Source organism: Monodelphis domestica, chromosome 5, assembly GCF_027887165.1.
Source record: "Monodelphis domestica isolate mMonDom1 chromosome 5, mMonDom1.pri, whole genome shotgun sequence".
Lineage (NCBI taxonomy): Eukaryota > Metazoa > Chordata > Mammalia > Didelphimorphia > Didelphidae > Monodelphis > Monodelphis domestica.
This window is the reverse complement of record NC_077231.1, coordinates 34,135,176-34,151,433: the sequence shown is the minus strand read 5'-3', so window position 1 is coordinate 34,151,433 and position 16,258 is coordinate 34,135,176. Positions and strand designations below refer to the sequence as shown.

At 46.6% G+C, this 16,258-nt stretch overlaps 1 protein-coding gene across 8 annotated transcripts in view; it reads left to right on the top strand.

Annotated features, from left to right (window-relative positions):
- The window catches only part of SLC4A8 (solute carrier family 4 member 8), an 82,490-nt gene that overhangs the window by 45,802 nt on the left and 20,430 nt on the right, over positions 1–16,258 (top strand). For all 8 annotated transcript variants that reach the window (XR_008912053.1, XR_008912052.1, XM_056798199.1 and 5 more), the window contains exons 11-14: positions 4,204–4,304; positions 8,273–8,447; positions 9,547–9,680; positions 10,377–10,622. Coding sequence is in view for 6 of the 8 variants with exons in the window: in XM_056798199.1 (XP_056654177.1) it covers positions 4,204–4,304; positions 8,273–8,447; positions 9,547–9,680; positions 10,377–10,622 (656 nt within the window). In the remaining 2 variants the exon portion in view is untranslated. The remainder of the gene's footprint in view (positions 1–4,203; positions 4,305–8,272; positions 8,448–9,546; positions 9,681–10,376; positions 10,623–16,258) is intronic.

Sequence of the window (16,258 nt, the reverse complement as noted above, 5' to 3'; positions counted from 1 at the left end):
CTCCCATTGGGTCCAGATCAGAGATTCTTTCTTTTGGGTCATGGAACCCCTTTGCAGTCACAGGAAATCTCACAGCCTTGTTTTAAATTCTTAATTTTAATTCAACTTAATCTTAATTTGAAATTAAAATTAAATTAAAGTTAAAATAAAATACACAGAATCACAAGGGAAACCAATTAAATCTCTGCCCGGTTAAGAACCCCTGATTGTGGAAAGGACCCTGGAGTAGTACTTGAATTATTAAAACAAGAGCTCTAGATTTGTGTAAGCATTTATACACAGCTGGGACAGGCCAGGCACTGGGGATAAAACGACACAAAGGACAACCCCCTGCCCCCCCCCCCAGCCCGTAGCCTACTGCCCGGATTCCGGGTCTCTCTCCTCTTCTCCCCTCCGTCTCTCTGCCCCCCCTTCTCTGGCTCCCCCTCCCTCCCACTTCTAAGCATCTTAAAACTATTTTTGCTGTGAGGGGGAAAGGCATGAGCAGCCAAAGGCATCAGAAAGGTGCCTAATAGCCCGCCCAGAGCCCATCCCGGAAAGATTGAAGCGGCCCGCGTGGCCTGGAAACAAGTCAGTGTACCTGCCTCGGCCTCAGTGGTCTCCTCTGTAAAGCGAGCAGCCTCACACGGGTTTTTGTGAGGATCAAACAAGCTGGGCGTGTGCTGACAGCGGGACCATTTGTGTAGAGCCCCGGGGCCCCTGGCTGTGACCTGAGGAGGAGGCACACTGGGCCCCCAAGGGCCCGAGGTCCGAGGCTCGGAGCGTCGAGCTTCGAGCGTCTCCCTGGGCTCGGGTTCTATAGTGGGAAAAGAGGCACTAGCGGGGAAGGAGGGCTGAGAATGGAGGTGTGAGCTACCAGGAGAATTGGGCGTGGTTTGGGGCAGGTGGAGGCGTGTCTGGGGCGGGGCTACGGACTATCCTAGCATTTGATTGGGCCAGCGGACACGTCTCTCAAGCAGGCTCCTATTTTGAAAGTAGGTTTTGACCACTTTGCTGAAGAGCATCTAACGCTGGGACAGGCTCTGTCCTTCCGGGTTTGGGGTTGGCCTGGAGCGGGAGAGGCGGGGGAGGGGGACTTTGTGAGCTAGCCCTTGTATGGAAGTGCTTGATTACCTCCTCTGGTCTAAGTGATTAGCACTGGGCTACTGTGAACTGCTGCGGGACGCCTTCTGACTGCCCGGCGCTGGCCCGTGAGCCCTCCCCACACTCTGAGAGCCTGTCCTGCTGCTGCCGGCGGCAGTGGAAGGGGGACTGGAGCAGCCCTGGCGCCCTGCAGACGGGCATTCCCGGACGGGGGTGGGGGTTGGGGTGCACTCCAGGCCCGGGGGGAGGGAGGGGAAGGAGTGAGCAGGCCTGGGGTCGGCTCTCCCGAGCTTTGTTCCGCTTGGATCAGAGGAGCCCCTGTTTGGTCCCGGGCAGAGGCTGTGGCGTTTGGGAGAGCGGTAATACGGTCAGACCCGTCAGACCCGTTCTTAGCTGTTGACCAGCCGATAGATTGGGAGGAACTGAGGCTGGGGAGGCAGGGATAGGTGTTAGGAGGCCAAGCGCAGAAATCCTGAGGAGAGGTGCCCAGGAGCCGAAGCCGTGGGGGAGGGGAGGGAAGCAGAAATGAGATCTGTGAGCTGATTGGCTGTGGAAGCAGTCACCTGTTCATGGGCTTAGGTAGTGGATGAGTGCCTTCTGTGGGACCCCAGGACTCCCAGTTCAAATGTCCCAAAAGTCGCGGTGATGAGCTTGGGCGCCGCGTTCTCAGCCATTCCCCCAGATCGGAGTCAGTTTATGGAGGGACAAACGTGTGCTTTTCCTGGGAAGCACCTGCCTCTAGGCCTCTCCTACAGCCCCTGGGACCCCCACCCAACACGCCTGTCTGCCAAACAGCTCTGAGAAAGGAGAGGGTCTGGGGCGGACAGCCCAGCAGTTCAGCAGGCACTGGCGGCTTTGGACTCTGCTTCTGCTCCTGGGTCTAGGCCCCCACTCCCAGCTGACAGGCTCTGACCTGCTTCAAAGCCTGCAGCCATGGCCTGCTTGATCGGAGAGTTCGAACCCTTGAGGGCGGTGGAAGAAGTCATCAATCAGTGAAAAGCACCCGTTAGGGATCTGTGCCAGGCCCTGTGCAGTGGGCCGCAGACCCAGATGTCAAGCCTTCATGTGCCTGATGGGAGTCTAGGCTGGGGCTGGGAGCAAATTCCCCCGGGTGCCCGATCCTTAAAAAACAAAGCCGGAATATTGTCCTTGTCACCCCCCCCCCCCTTTTTGTCCTCCTTCCCCAGCCTAGAGAAGGATTTCATAGATATTGGAGGAAAGCCTGGGCAAGGTTCCCCTGGACAGTGGATCCACAGGGTGAGTGGAGGGAAGGGGGTCATATGTGAGAGATGGAGGTAAAACAATGATTTAATTGCTGATTATTGAAAGGTATTGGGCAGCCAAGTAGCTCAGTGGGTAGAGAACCAGGCCTGGAAATGGGAGGCCTTGGATTCAAATCTTTCCTAGCCATGTGATCCCATCGCCTAGCCCTTACCACTTTTCTGCCTTGCAACCAGTACTTAAAATTGATTATAAGACAGAAGGTAAGATTAAAAAAGAACAAACCAAAAGAAAGATACTGGTATAACCCCCAAGAGCCTTTGCTTTGGCTCTAAGAAGGGGAGAGAGAACTAAGGGAAGGGATATGGATGAAAGGAGAGAGGGGCACAGTGGAGCTCATTACATTTCTGAATGGAAGCCTTTCTTACCTAAAGAGAATTCTCAGAAGCATTAGAAGGGCTCGACATCACCCAGACCTAGATTTCTGCTTTGCCACATGGTTTTTCTCTCCACAGCTGCCACCTTTTTGGCTGAGAGATTATGCCATGGAGCTGGAGTCCAGGAACTGTCCTCCTCTCAGTTCCCATGAGTGAAAACACAAGTAATAAGTAATGACTGTACCCCAAAGAAGTGGTTCTCATTGGGGAGTGCATGGTATGCATAGGTTTTTTTTTCTGGCCTGGGACCTCGGATCATTTCTAATTCTGTTGTTCTCCAGTTTGTGCTTAGCTCCTTTTTTTCCTTCTTCCTTTTTTATCATGAACCTAATGAATAAAATGGTCATTTCCAAGAATATGGTTGAACAGGAACAAGATTATACCTGAGAATATGGCTCTGGTCCAGTTTGCAAAGTTGCTTTTCTTTTTCAGTATCTAATACATTCAAGTGGAACTTCCTTCTTCCCCAACTCAGCAAAAGAAGCAGATTTTGTCTGAGGGGACCACTGAGAAGTGGTTCCCTCAAAGGAATGGGGGGTGAGGGGGGGTGTATCCTCTCCATGCCTGGTATTACTGTGCAAGGTGGCCTGAATACTCTAAGAACCCCTGTGGGGGGGATGAGAACTTGAAGCCCCCAGGCCCTCAGCACCAAACACAAGGTATCCCTCTATAGCAGCTCTTCCTGTTGGGGCAAAGAACTGGAAAGTGAGGAGATGCCCATCAATTGGGGATGGCTGAGCAAGTTATAGCATATGATTGCAATGGAAGACCACTGTGCTCAGCTCTTAAAGGATATCTGTGATAAGGGAGTGGGTGGGAAGGGGACAGGGGAAGACTGGTTCTACAACTGACTCTTTTTTATAGTCCTAGCACAAAGGACTGGCTCTCTTTTGCAATAGTTTATTCCCAGCCCGTCTGTAACAGCCCAAGCTAAGTCCACTTCCAGGCATGGTGGTTAAGGACATATACTTCTCCTCAGTGATACATTATTGAGCACATCCCAGTAGATTCCCCGGAGTCTTCTCCAAACGTTGTTAGTGGGCATATCTATGATCTACATGGGTAGAGGTAGTTGAAATCCAAAGAAAAGGCTCCCTGCCCTCTCAGGTCATCAAGCCGTTTAGGACCTTACTATATAAACCTCTTGCATGTAGACTACTCTTTTTTGAGGGTATTTCATGTAATTACTATTTTTCTTCCAGCTAGCACACTGCTCTTCCTAGTGTCTTCTGCTCTCACTGTTCAGACACTATTAATTCAGTGAATACAAAATTGTTTTCATATTCATTTGAGTAAAATAAAAACTAGCAAGGGAAATCAGTTATGGAACCCTGCCCAAGAAGTGGTTTTTGCATTCTTTGGTGTTTTCTGAGTTAACACCATTGTTTTTTCTCTTCCATTAATATGAATAAACAAATGATGACTTCATCAGTAAAAGTAATTCATTATATTTTGTAATTAGGAAAAAAGGAAGATGCCTGGGGTTCCAAATGGAAATATTTGCCATGTTGAACCAGAGCAACATGGTGGCCATAGTGGTCCTGAACTTCAACGTACAGGGAGGTGAGTTTTGTGAAGTTTCATGTTGGTGTTAAAAGTAAAGAAGCTGTTTAAAACAAAACATTTTTCTTTCAGTATTTACTACGATGATGTTTACATAGGCTCGAAAGAACTTTTGAGGGGGAATCAATGTCTCAGAGTGTTGTGGATACATAAAAATATAATATTTGGGACTTTGACCCATGCTGACCTGGTTATATATGAACCCATGTGGCTGAATTCCATTTCTGAGCTTTGCTTTTCAAGAGCTATATGTATGGATTCAAATGTCTTTGTAAGCCTTAATATGACTAGGAACAGAGAGAAATTGCAAAGATGCACAAATCTAAAAACCTTTTGATCTGAACCCAGGAGTAAAGAGGACCTGCTAGTAGTAGGTCCTAAGAAAGATACAAAAGAAGTCTAGAACCCTGAATGACAAGCAGTGGAGTTTTAGAATCTCAAAGCTGGAGGAGGCCAAAAGGGGTTTCTTGAGTCACCAGCCCCCTTTCCTTCAAGTAGAATGGCAGCCCAACTATTCTAGAAAGGAACTCTCAAGAATGGTCAGAAAAATCTTGTCAAATTTCTTTTGCTAACATTCTTTTGACCAATAACTCTTCAAACCTTGAAGTTCTGATGAATGTGTCTAACTTAATTCTCTCTTGTGATAGAGTCCAGAACAGCTAGGTAGCACTGTGGATAGGGCACCAGGCCTGGAGATGGGAGATCCTGAGTTCGAATATGGTTTCAGATACTTCCTTGTTGTGTGACCCTGGGCAAGTCACCTAACCCCAGTTGTCTAGCCCATGCCATTCTTTGTCTTAGAACTGATACTAAGACAGAAGGTAAGGGTTTAAAAGGAAAAAAAAAAGATAGAGGCCTTTTGCCTCTTCTCTCACCTCAGTGGACATAAAAAGGTACTGCTTTTCATTTTTGTTAAGCCTTTAAACTGTAAAAAGAACTGGCTCCCTACTAGTTTTTTTATTTAAAAGGCCTCACTTTCTCACTTAGGATCAAAACTATATATTGGTTCCAAGGCAGAAGAGTGGAAAGGCCTTGGCAATGGATGTTAAGTGACTTACCTAGGATCCCACAGCTGGGAAGTGCCTGAGATTATTTGAATTCAGGACCTCCCATTTTCAGGTCTGATGTTCTGTCCACTGAGCCACCTAGCTGTCTCCACCCTTCTAGATTTTTAAATTCTTGAAGAACTGTTTTGTTTATCTTTGGGTCTGCCTCTGCTCCTCACACAATGTATTGTATAGAGTAGGCATTTAATCAATATTTATTAAATTTTAAAAAAGGGAAATTTACTTAAGAATTTGAGATAAATTATAGGAAATTATATGGTTTCATCTTCACTGACACACTTGGCTAATTTGAAAGAAAAGATTTTTAGTGGCAAGGCCTGATATCCCCTTGCTGGTGCTCTTAGCAATGAATTAATCATGTTGAGTTTATTATAGCCATGTGATGTTGTCTATAAAAGACAAGGCCTGCATTTTGAAGGGTACAGTATTGTAGAGAGGACATCTAGGAGATGGTCTCTTCTAATGCCCATGGCAGCAGGGGATTTAGTGTTAGATTAGATCTATTAGATCTCTTAGATCCATTATGTTCATAATCACCATCCTCAGTGGCCGACCTCCCTACGTTAAGTAGAGTGTTGATATTGGGTAATTCAGGCCCTGAGAGAAAAGATTATTCCTGACCTTCTCAGAGTACTTTTGCCAAAGGACCTCCAGAGTCTGACCATCCACCTCGATGTCCTTGCATTTTTGCATCATAGAATGCACGAGTGTGCGAATTTAATGCCATCTTTCCCAACTTTAGAAAGTGTGGACACAAAATTAAAATGCCCTGTAGCATGGTTGGTAGGAAAAGAAAATAAATGGAGTCCTTGCTACAGCACACTGAATTGGGGGAGGATCTTCGCTTAGCATCTCAGCATGGTGACATCCTTTTCCAGAGGAAGGAGACCCGCTCGCTCCCAATGCCTTATGTTGCCCCAGTTCCCTTATATGACCTTGGGTCAAAATAGCAAACCACAGCCAACGCTTTGGTCAGGCCATGACTGTCTTGGCATTTTAGTGGACCACTAAAGGTTTGGGATATAGCTGTTCTCATAAGGAATGTGCCCAGAAGACATGGTCCTGAGCCTGGCAAGTGGTGACCCCAGACCAAGGAGGCTCTCCTGAAGGGCTGCCCAAGACGGATTCATGCCTGGTGTTGAGACACCACTTCTGGGAAAGAAGTCAGGCTCTGCAGGCTCCCTAGAAAGCTCCCCTTCCTTCAGCCAGACTTCATCCACCTAGTCTGCATGACAGGCAAGGAGCTTCTTTCCTGCTGCCCAGGCCCACTGACCCTTGGTGTAGCTACCTTCAGTTAGTGAAGGATCGCATCCTGGGAGCCAGGGCTATTCCTAGAGAGGAGCAGAGCGAGGACGGCTCACCCGACGTTTTTAAACAGGTGAAATGATGTTCCCGAGGAAGCTTTAGACAGGAGAAGCAGCAGCAGCCTTGGGGGGGGGGGCGGGGTTGAGAGCAGTGTGGCAACAATGGGGAGACAGAGGGAAGGAGACTCACTCAGGGCTGAAAGAGAGGAAACCCCATCCTATCCCTTTGCTAGTTGGGCAAACCGGGCAAGCCATTTAACCTCATTAACGGTTTCCTTGTTCAGCAAGAAAATGCCTGCTCTCCCTGCCTTGTGTAGGGGTAGGGTGACGGTCAGACGATAGTCGGGGTGCTCTCCGAGTGTTACCAGGCACGCTTATACTGTCCGTTTTCGCACAGCAAGTTTGTGGAGCACAGGGGTGAAATATTAAAAAATGAATCTCCTGGGCTTCTGCCCGCTCCCTAAAGCCTGCTTCCCAGAGGTGCTGCCCATCAGGGAGTCACTGAGGCGATGGGAGCACCCCCCAGGGGATGCCAGGGTGTGCTGGAGCCAGCTGAATCTTGGGAATTAATTGTTAAATTCTCACATTGTGGAAATGAACAAGCACTTAAGAAGGGATGGAGAAAATACCAATGATACAGATTAAACGTAAAAAACTTGTCTGAGAGCTGGTTGTTAAATATTTATCAGTAGACCCTTGGTTGGGCAGTTTAATTCATATAACTTCTTGCTCTAAAGTAGTGGATTGTTTTGGGAGAAGACTTTTCCCAGGATGGTGACTGGTTGAGAGCAGTTGTCCTGAAGTGTCCATGTGTGAGTGTGAGAAAGGGGAAGAGAAAAAGCATTTAAGGGCTCACTCTATGCCAGGTCTGTGCTCACTCTAAGCGCTTCACCAATATTTCTCATTTACTCTGTGAGGTAGGTGGTGGAATTTCTCCTGTTTTACAGAGAAGGAAACTGAGACAAATAGGATTAAGTGACTTGTCCAGAGTCACACAGCCAGTAAGTATCTGAGGCAGGGCTTCCTGACTTCAGGCCCAGTTTCCACTGCACCACCAGCTATGGGAAAGGAAAATAACTGTCTGACCTCTCACCCTGGGGTCTAAATTGATTTTTCAGCCTGGGGGCAGGCCAAGAGCTAAATTAAGGTGTTCTTAGGTAGAGGGAACAGAGAGCATTGGGCCTGATATGGGCCCATGGCCCAGAGCTTTCCCCATTTCAGGAGAGGGTCTTCGAGCCAGAGCGGCTGTCCAGCTTTGGCCTGGTTTCTTCTCCCTCGCTTTCGCCCCTCTGCTAGTTTTTTCTGCCTCTCCTTACCCTTTGTACTTTTGCAGCAGCCTTTCAAGCTTTATTTTTCCTTTCGTGGGTGCTCAGTCCTCGGGGCTTTAGGGGCTTTTCATAGGTGGGCTTTGGATTTGTAAGGCAATTGGAGCCGGTGCTGGCTTTGCTCGTCCGCCTCAGGAACGAAAGTCGTGTCTTTGGCTGCTGGAGAACACACGCTGCCCCTGAAGCAGCACCTCGCTTTGGTGACCTGCCTCTTCCCACAGCAGGCGCGCAGGGGGAGCACGAGGCTCACCGGCTGTCTCCCGTCTCTGCAGGCTCTTTGGGGGGCTGGTGCTGGACATAAAGCGGAAGGCCCCCTGGTACTGGAGTGACTACCGCGATGCGCTGAGTCTGCAGTGTTTGGCCTCCTTCCTCTTCCTGTACTGTGCCTGCATGTCACCTGTGATCACCTTTGGGGGACTGCTCGGAGAAGCAACCGAGGGACGAATAGTAAGACCTCTTATCACTCTAAGACCTGAACCAAAGACAGAGAGCATGATGGCGGCAGAGGAGGAGATCTGGCTTCTTGCTAGTTAATCAGTTAATCGCTTGGCAGGCCCTCTCCTCTCTGCATTTTATTTAAGGGTCCTGGCCCTTCCAGGAATGGCATACGGCTAAAAGAAGATAATCAATATGAAAGGAATTTGTGGGTAATAGAAATCCGAGGGATTATACTAATCTTTTGGATTTAGATTATCCACAACAAAATGTTAATTCCTAGTTGATTTCTGACCCTTCTGGGCCAACTCCTTATGGTGTTGATCTATTCCCAGGGAGGATAAATTATTTATATTTTTTAACTTAGCCAGACATAATTAAATAGGGAAGTTTGTTGTCAAAACAGAAGTCCCTTGAATAATGCCCAGCCTACATTCCAATGACAAACAAAAGGATTTGGAAATCATTTGTCACATTGCATAATTTATATCACTGCTACCCTCTATTCATATACATTCGGAGGAGAGTTGGTTGTATTGCCACTATTGTCCCTAGTTAACACTTACATAATTTGTTTCTATTCATATTTATCTTTAGCAGTTGGCGCCAATTTGTTTTTTTTTTTTGCAAGAGTGGTAGATTTTATGAATTGCTAGCATCCTGATGACTTAACAAACAATATTTCCTCATGTGTGGAATGAATATTAAGTTCTTTAATATCAGAGCCAGAAAGATATTTGTATATTTTGACTTCATGATGCCTCAGGAAGAATCTAAGGATAAACTCTTGTCACCTTAAAATAGACTTTAAGGTGACTGACTCTAACAGCCCATAGCCCAGACCTTATCATCGTGGTTCACATATTTTAAAAAAGAATATTGGAACAAGCCATCACTCAGGATTGCAAGGATTGAGGGAGGGATGGACTTGGGCACCTGAATTATTAAAGTGCTTTCATTTGTTATAGGGGAAGTTTTAGACTTTGGGTAATACAAAATGCAAGCAAATGACTTTTACGATACATAGAAAATCTATGTAATAGAGTAGAGAGAACAACATTGTTGTTTATTGATCTGATCTGGAATCAGTTCTGAATTTTATTCCTTGCAGAGTGCAATTGAATCTTTATTTGGCGCCTCAATGACTGGAATAGCCTATTCCTTGTTTGCTGGGCAGGCTCTCACCATCTTGGGAAGTACGGGACCTGTGCTCGTGTTTGAAAAGATTTTGTTCAAGTTCTGCAAGTAAGGTCTTCCTTTCCTTTCAGAAAACCTGAACTCCTGTGGTTTTGGGCCAGATCAAATCCCAAGGTCTTAGGTACAAAAAAAGGACAGCACTTGTGATTTCAAATCAGAATAGGAGTCTTAAGACCTAATGAATGAATGAAACGAATGAATGAAAGTGGATAGTGTGCTGGGTCTGGAGTTGGGAGGACCTGGATTCAAATGTGGCCTCAGACACTTCTTAGCTATGTGACTTTGGACAAGTCACTTAATCCCGGTTTGCCCAGCTCTTGCCCTTCTGTCTTAGAATTGGCACTAAGACAGAAGTGAAGGTTTTAAAAAACCCCCAAAATAAAGTAGGAGGAGGAGGCACTCTGATGAAGTGGATAGACAGCTGACCTTCTTCAGAGTCCTGCTTGGGCAACTTGGGCAAATGAACTGAGTCTCAGTGATCTACTGTGACCCTCTCTTGGACTCTACATGGTAAAGAAGTTGTGCCATGGTAGAGGAGTTCACTAGAGCAATGAAATCATTGGACCAAACAAACGGGGAGAATCAGAAGCATTGCAAGTAATGGTCCCATCCTTTGTGGGGAGAGTCCCTGGGAGTAGAGTGGGATGTGTGCAAATAGCTGGGCCAGGGCTCTGAGCTCATGGCCTGCTGTCCTTGGTTAGGCGGCCTCACTGGTGCTTTTGATTTCTTGTGGCTCTGCTCCAGAGACTATGCCCTCTCGTACCTGTCCCTCCGAGCCTGCATTGGACTGTGGACTGCCTTCCTCTGCATTGTCCTTGTGGCGACGGATGCCAGCTCTCTTGTCTGCTATATCACCCGTTTTACTGAAGAAGCGTTTGCCTCATTGATTTGTATCATTTTCATCTACGAAGCAATAGAGAAACTGATTCATCTGGGGGAAACCTACCCCATCCACATGCACAGCGAACTGGATCACCTTAGCCTTTACTAGTAAGTGTGGGCTTTTTCCTCTTCTGTGAGCAGAGCTTTGGTGAGGAGCACGACTGCTCCAAGGTGTGGCCCTGGGAGGTGAAGGATTTCCAGAGCCCTGTTGGGAACTAGAGATGTAGATGCAGAAACCTGGGAGAATAACCCTGATGGTTAGTGAGCGAAGAGCCTGGATCTTGGCAGAAGACTGGAGGAACCAAAAGAGAAGTTAGTGTCCGAGAAGGCACTGTTTTCATTCTAGTTCTGCCTTTAATTCCTTGTGTGGACCTCGGCTGAGTCTCTTCATCTCCTCTGGGAAGTGAAGTAGCCTGGCTGATGTCTAGGATTCTTTTTGGCACCAAGATTCTGTGAGAAATCTAGACAAGTGAGGGATGGGGTCATTTAATAAGTCTTTGACCATATAGAGTACAGTCATACCTTGGAGCTATTAGGCTTTGGTTCCAGACCACCACCACAGTAAAGCGAATAGTGCCATAAAATGCAGGACCATTTTGGTTTCCCAGTGCATAGAGAAGTTAGGTTTATACTGTATATGCCTTAATTTAAAAATGCTTTATTGATGAAAAATATTAACTCATCTGAATCTTTAATGACTCAATCTTTTTGCTAGAGGAGGGTCTTGCGTCAGTGTTGATGGCTGCTCCCTGCCCAGGGTGGTGGTTGCTGAAAGCTGGGATGGCTCTGGCGATTCGTAAAATGAGACATCATTAACTGTTCCTTCCCCACCACCCCCCCAACACTTGGAGGCCATTGTGTAGGGTTACTGATCAGCTTAGTTTCAGTATTGTTGTGTCTCAGGGAATAGGGAGGCTCAAGGAGAGGGAGAGATGGGGAGCATCCTTGGTTCAGTTTGCCATCTAATATGGGTGCAGTTCATGGTGCCCAAAACCTTTATAGTAGTAACATCAGAGACCACTGATCACAGATCACCAAGACAGAGAGATTCATGATGAAGAGGTTTGTAATATGGGAATTGCCAAAGGTGACACAGAGACGTGATGGGAGCACATGCTGTTGGAAGAATGGTGGCTCAGTGGATTGAGAACCAGCCTAGACATAGGAGGTCCTAGGTTCAAATCTGGCCTCATACTTTAGCTGTGTGACCCTGGGCAAGTCACTTAACCCCCATTGCCTAGCCCATATTGCCCTTCTGCCTTGGAACCAATACATAGTACTGATTCTAAGTCAGAAGGTAAGGGTTTAAAAACAATGTGTAAAAAGCACTGCATCTGAAGTGTAGTAATGAGAAGCACCACAAATTGAAATATACCTGTAAGATAGAGAACATCTATCCTGTTTCTCCTGAGGATAAGATGAACAAGAAGAGTCTGATATTGAATCAGTGGGGATTTAAGTTGAGTGCTGGCAATTAAAAAAAAAAAACCTCCCTTAGTATAAAGATTTTTGAAATCATGAACATAGTAAGAATCTCCTCTTTTGGGAAAGAATCTTTTTCTCTTTCTTTTTCCTTCCTTCCTTCCTTCCTTCCTTCCTTCCTTCCTTCCTTCCTTCCTTCCTTCCTTCCTTCCTTCCTTCCTTCCTTCCTTCCTTCCTTCCTTCCTTCCTTCCTTCCTTCCTTCCTTCCTTCCTTCCTTCCTTCCTTCCTTCCTTCCTTCCTTCCTTCCTTCCTCTTCCTCTCCTTCCTTTCTCTCTTTCTCTCTTCCTCTCTTCCTTTCCTTCCTTTCTATTTCTCTCTTTCCCTCCCTCCATCCCTCCCTCTATCCCCCCCATCTCCCCTCCCCCTCCGTTCCAAGGCAGAAGGAAGAGTAAGGGCTAAGCAATGGAAGTTAAGTGACTTGTGCAGGGTCATATAACTAGGCCATGTCCGAGGCCAGATTTGAACCCAGAACCTCCTTTGTCTAGCCTGGCTTTCAATACACTGAGCCACCTAGCTCCCCCACAACTATCTTTCTTAAAGGGTCATTTCCTACCTAGGATTTTATTGGTTTTGACCAGACAGATCTGGGAACCCAGATTGCTTACTAGATTACAACTGAAAATATTGTTACTTGATCACACAGCTTCTTGGCTGAAGTGACTATTTCAAGAAACTCTCATTGGTCACTAGGCTGTTGTGGATGGTATATTCTTTTCTTTATTGTTGCCTGTAGAACCTTCTGTTTTTTCACCATTTACTCTCTGGAGGCAGATTTTTTAAAATTATGACCAGGGAACTTTTGCCATCTGGAAAAAATGCCCGAGTCGTCTTGCTCAAGCTTCAACTTGGTCCTCCCTTAGTTCTGTATATCCCAAAGAACCTTAGAGATCCCCTAACCAGCCCCTTCTGTGGACTGTGGACCTCTTTAATAACACCCCTAACAGCTCGCTGTCCTCTACTTGTATTGATCTGATGTGGACCATCTCAGGAAGTAGAAGAGAGAGAAACAGGAAGAGAATGTATAGAAACAAAGGAGCAGTGAACCTCCCGGTGCCCAAGGCTAAAGTGTATGTGCTCAACACACATCCACTCCCCTCACCCCACCCCACCCCCATACACACACACACCCCTCCCTCTCACTGCTCTGGGTGTGAGTGTGAATGTTGACGACTAAACATAATGCAGTCAGGTGACATGGAATCTTGAATTTGGAAGGGAACCCTGGAGGATTTGGAATCCAGCCATGGCTGGAGGAACCGTTCCCTCTTCAGACACTATTCAAATATTTCTGGGGGTGGGTAAATCAGTCTTTTGTGTGACAGCCCCTACCATTGTTGAACAGCTCTTATTGGGAGGTTCTTCTTTGGGTTGAGCCAAAAGCGAACTCCTTATTTCTAATCCTTGGTGCTGATTACTTCTCCTGGAGCTACACAAACAGGCTGTCCTTAAATCTTTTTTTCTAGTCTAAATTTCCTTAGTCCCCAAACCATTGCGCATATTCAGTTCAGTTCAGTAAGCATTTATCAAGTGCCTACTGTGTGCCATCCACTTGTACTAAGCCCTGGGGATTTAAAAAGAAAGTTTAAAAAAGCCCTCAAATTGCTTATAGTCTTACGGAGGCGACAGCATGCAAACAAGTAAGCTATAGATAGGACAAATAGGTACTAACGAAAAGAAGGAAGATATTGGAATTAAGCACTGGAGATGGCTTCCTATAGAAGGCGGGAGTTTAGTTGGAATTTGGAGCATGCCAGGATGGTCAGTAGTTGGGGCACAGTCAGAGAGAATGCCGAGAGCAGGAATGCCCAGAAGCCAGGGTTACTGGACTGAGGATGACACGTTTGGGAGACTCGCCACGTAGGCCTTTGACCTCCGAGCAGACCCCTTTCTGTTTGCTCCTAGGGGCATCGCTGGGGAGGAGGGACATGATCTGGCCTGTGTGAGTGGCTGAATTGAGAGAGGATTGGAGTGGGGAGGCTTGAAGCAGACAGACCACAGCAGGCTATTGCAGAAATCCAGGCACCAGAGTGAGGAGGGGGCGCAGTGGAGAGAGATGGCGAAAGGGAAATGAACAGGCCAGCTTGGAGATGGGGGGAGAGGGGGGAAGAAAGTGAGGAATCCAGGACGACTGCTGAGCTGTAAGCCAGAGGCCTGGGAGCATTGCTCTGCAGTGATAGGTTTAGTGCAGGGGTCCCCAAACTTTTTACACAGGGGCCAGGTCACTGTCCCTCAGACCGTTGGAGGGCCGGACTATAAAAAAACTACGGACAAATCTGTATACGCTGTCTGGGGTAGCGGAGGCTGCAGTGCTGGCTGGGATGGGCCTGTCACACCTTGCACAGGCCCAGCACTGCCACCACTATACCGGGCAGCAGTACACACAGCGTGGAATCCCCTCCCCCAGATTGCCGCTCACCACGCTGAAGTCTTCCATTGTGCAGCCACGTAAGCCTTTGTGCAGCGCCTCGTTCTCGTTCAGGTACTCTCAGAACAAGGCGCCACGCAAAGGATTACGTCACCGGAAGTAGTACTGTACATGAGCGACGCGACACCACCACATACTGTGCTCCTCACTGACCACCAATGAAAGAGGGGCCCCTTCCGGACGTGCAGTGGGGGCCGGATACATGGCCTCAGGGGGCCACAGCTTGGGGACCCCTGGATTAGTGGTGGGAAAGAGCTCTGTTTTGGAAACAGTGAATTTCAGATGTCTGTGGGGCATCCAATTGGAGATGTCTGAAAGGCAGTTGGAGATGTGAGACGGTGGGGAGCAGGGAGAGTGGGCCAAGAAGGGGACATCTCAGAATCATCGGCATAGGGATGATTAGATCTTTGGCAGCTGGTGAGATTACCAGGTACAGAAGGGGAAGTGCAGAGACCCTCATGATCTGATTTCCAGATGTTCTTCAGTTTGCCTGGAACTCTGAGTGTGCTTCCAAGATCTATAGTATATAGGGAGAAAAGGGATCAAACATGTGGCTGTATTCAGCCAGCAACACTCAATGTAGCCTGAAATAGATGAAAATGGAAAAGGAAAACACTAACAAAATGAAAAAAAAACTCTAGAACATAGATAATGTTAATATATGTGCCTGCAGGGCCTCTAACCTGTTCAGTGGGCTCCATTTCTAGTTGGTCGTGTTTTGCTTTTTTTTAATACCCCTCACCTTCCATCTTAGAATCAATACTGTGTATTGGTTCCAAGGCAGAAGAGTGGGAAGAGCTAGGCAATGGGGGTCAAGTGACTTGCCCAGGGTCACACAGCTGGGAAGGGTCTGAGGCCAGATTTGATCTCAGAACTTCCCATCTCTAGGCCTGGCTCTCAATCCACTGAGCCACCCAGCTGCCCCAGTTTCTGTTTCTATTTGCTTTTGATACCAGTGCTACAGAGTACAATGTGACTATTGTTATCATTGACTTGTTTCAGTTGTGCTCAATACTTTGTGACTCCATACTAAATTGGTTTGCCATTTTTCTTCTCTGGCTCATTTTGCAGGTGAGGAAGCTGAGGCAAACAAGGTTAAGTGACTTGGCCAGGGTCACATTGCTAATTAAGTGTGTGAAGCTAGATTTGAACTCGGGAAGATAAATCTTCCTGACTCTAGACTTGCCACTCTAGTCACTGTGCCACAAGGTGCCTCCAATGTGATTATTACCTTCCTTTTTTAGATATCATACTTTCCTTAATGCAGCCAGGATTGCACTAGTTTTTAGGAGTGGTGCCCTATTCTTGTTTGTTCATCCTGTATTTGGGGTCAATCAGGAGCCCTGTGTTTTTATTACATAACTATATCCTATAAATAGATAAAACCCAATTCTTCCCCCTTTACTTCTTTCTGTGCTTGATTTTTTTAAACAAAATGCTTCACTTGATATTTATTTTTAAAAAATAAAATGTGATTGATGTTTTATATCACTTATATTTCTTCATGTAACCTTCCCTCCTTGTACCACATAACAAAGACTAAAAAAGAGGGGAAAATAGTTGGGCAAAGGTGATCAGCATATAGAAAAAGTCTCACCATATTTTCAGTGTTCTCCACTCCTAGTCTTTTACCTCTGGAGAGAAACCAAGGGAGGGAGAGGCCTTCACATTCTTCTTCCTGGAGACTGAGCTTGGCAGTTGTGATTTCACAGTCTTTAGAACTGATTGCTTTGTCCTTGTTCTTCCCATTCCCATTGTTGTAGTGATCGTATTGCATTCTCCCAGTTCTACTTGTTTTACTTGATGTAAATCTTCCTGTGCTTCTCAGTAATTCAC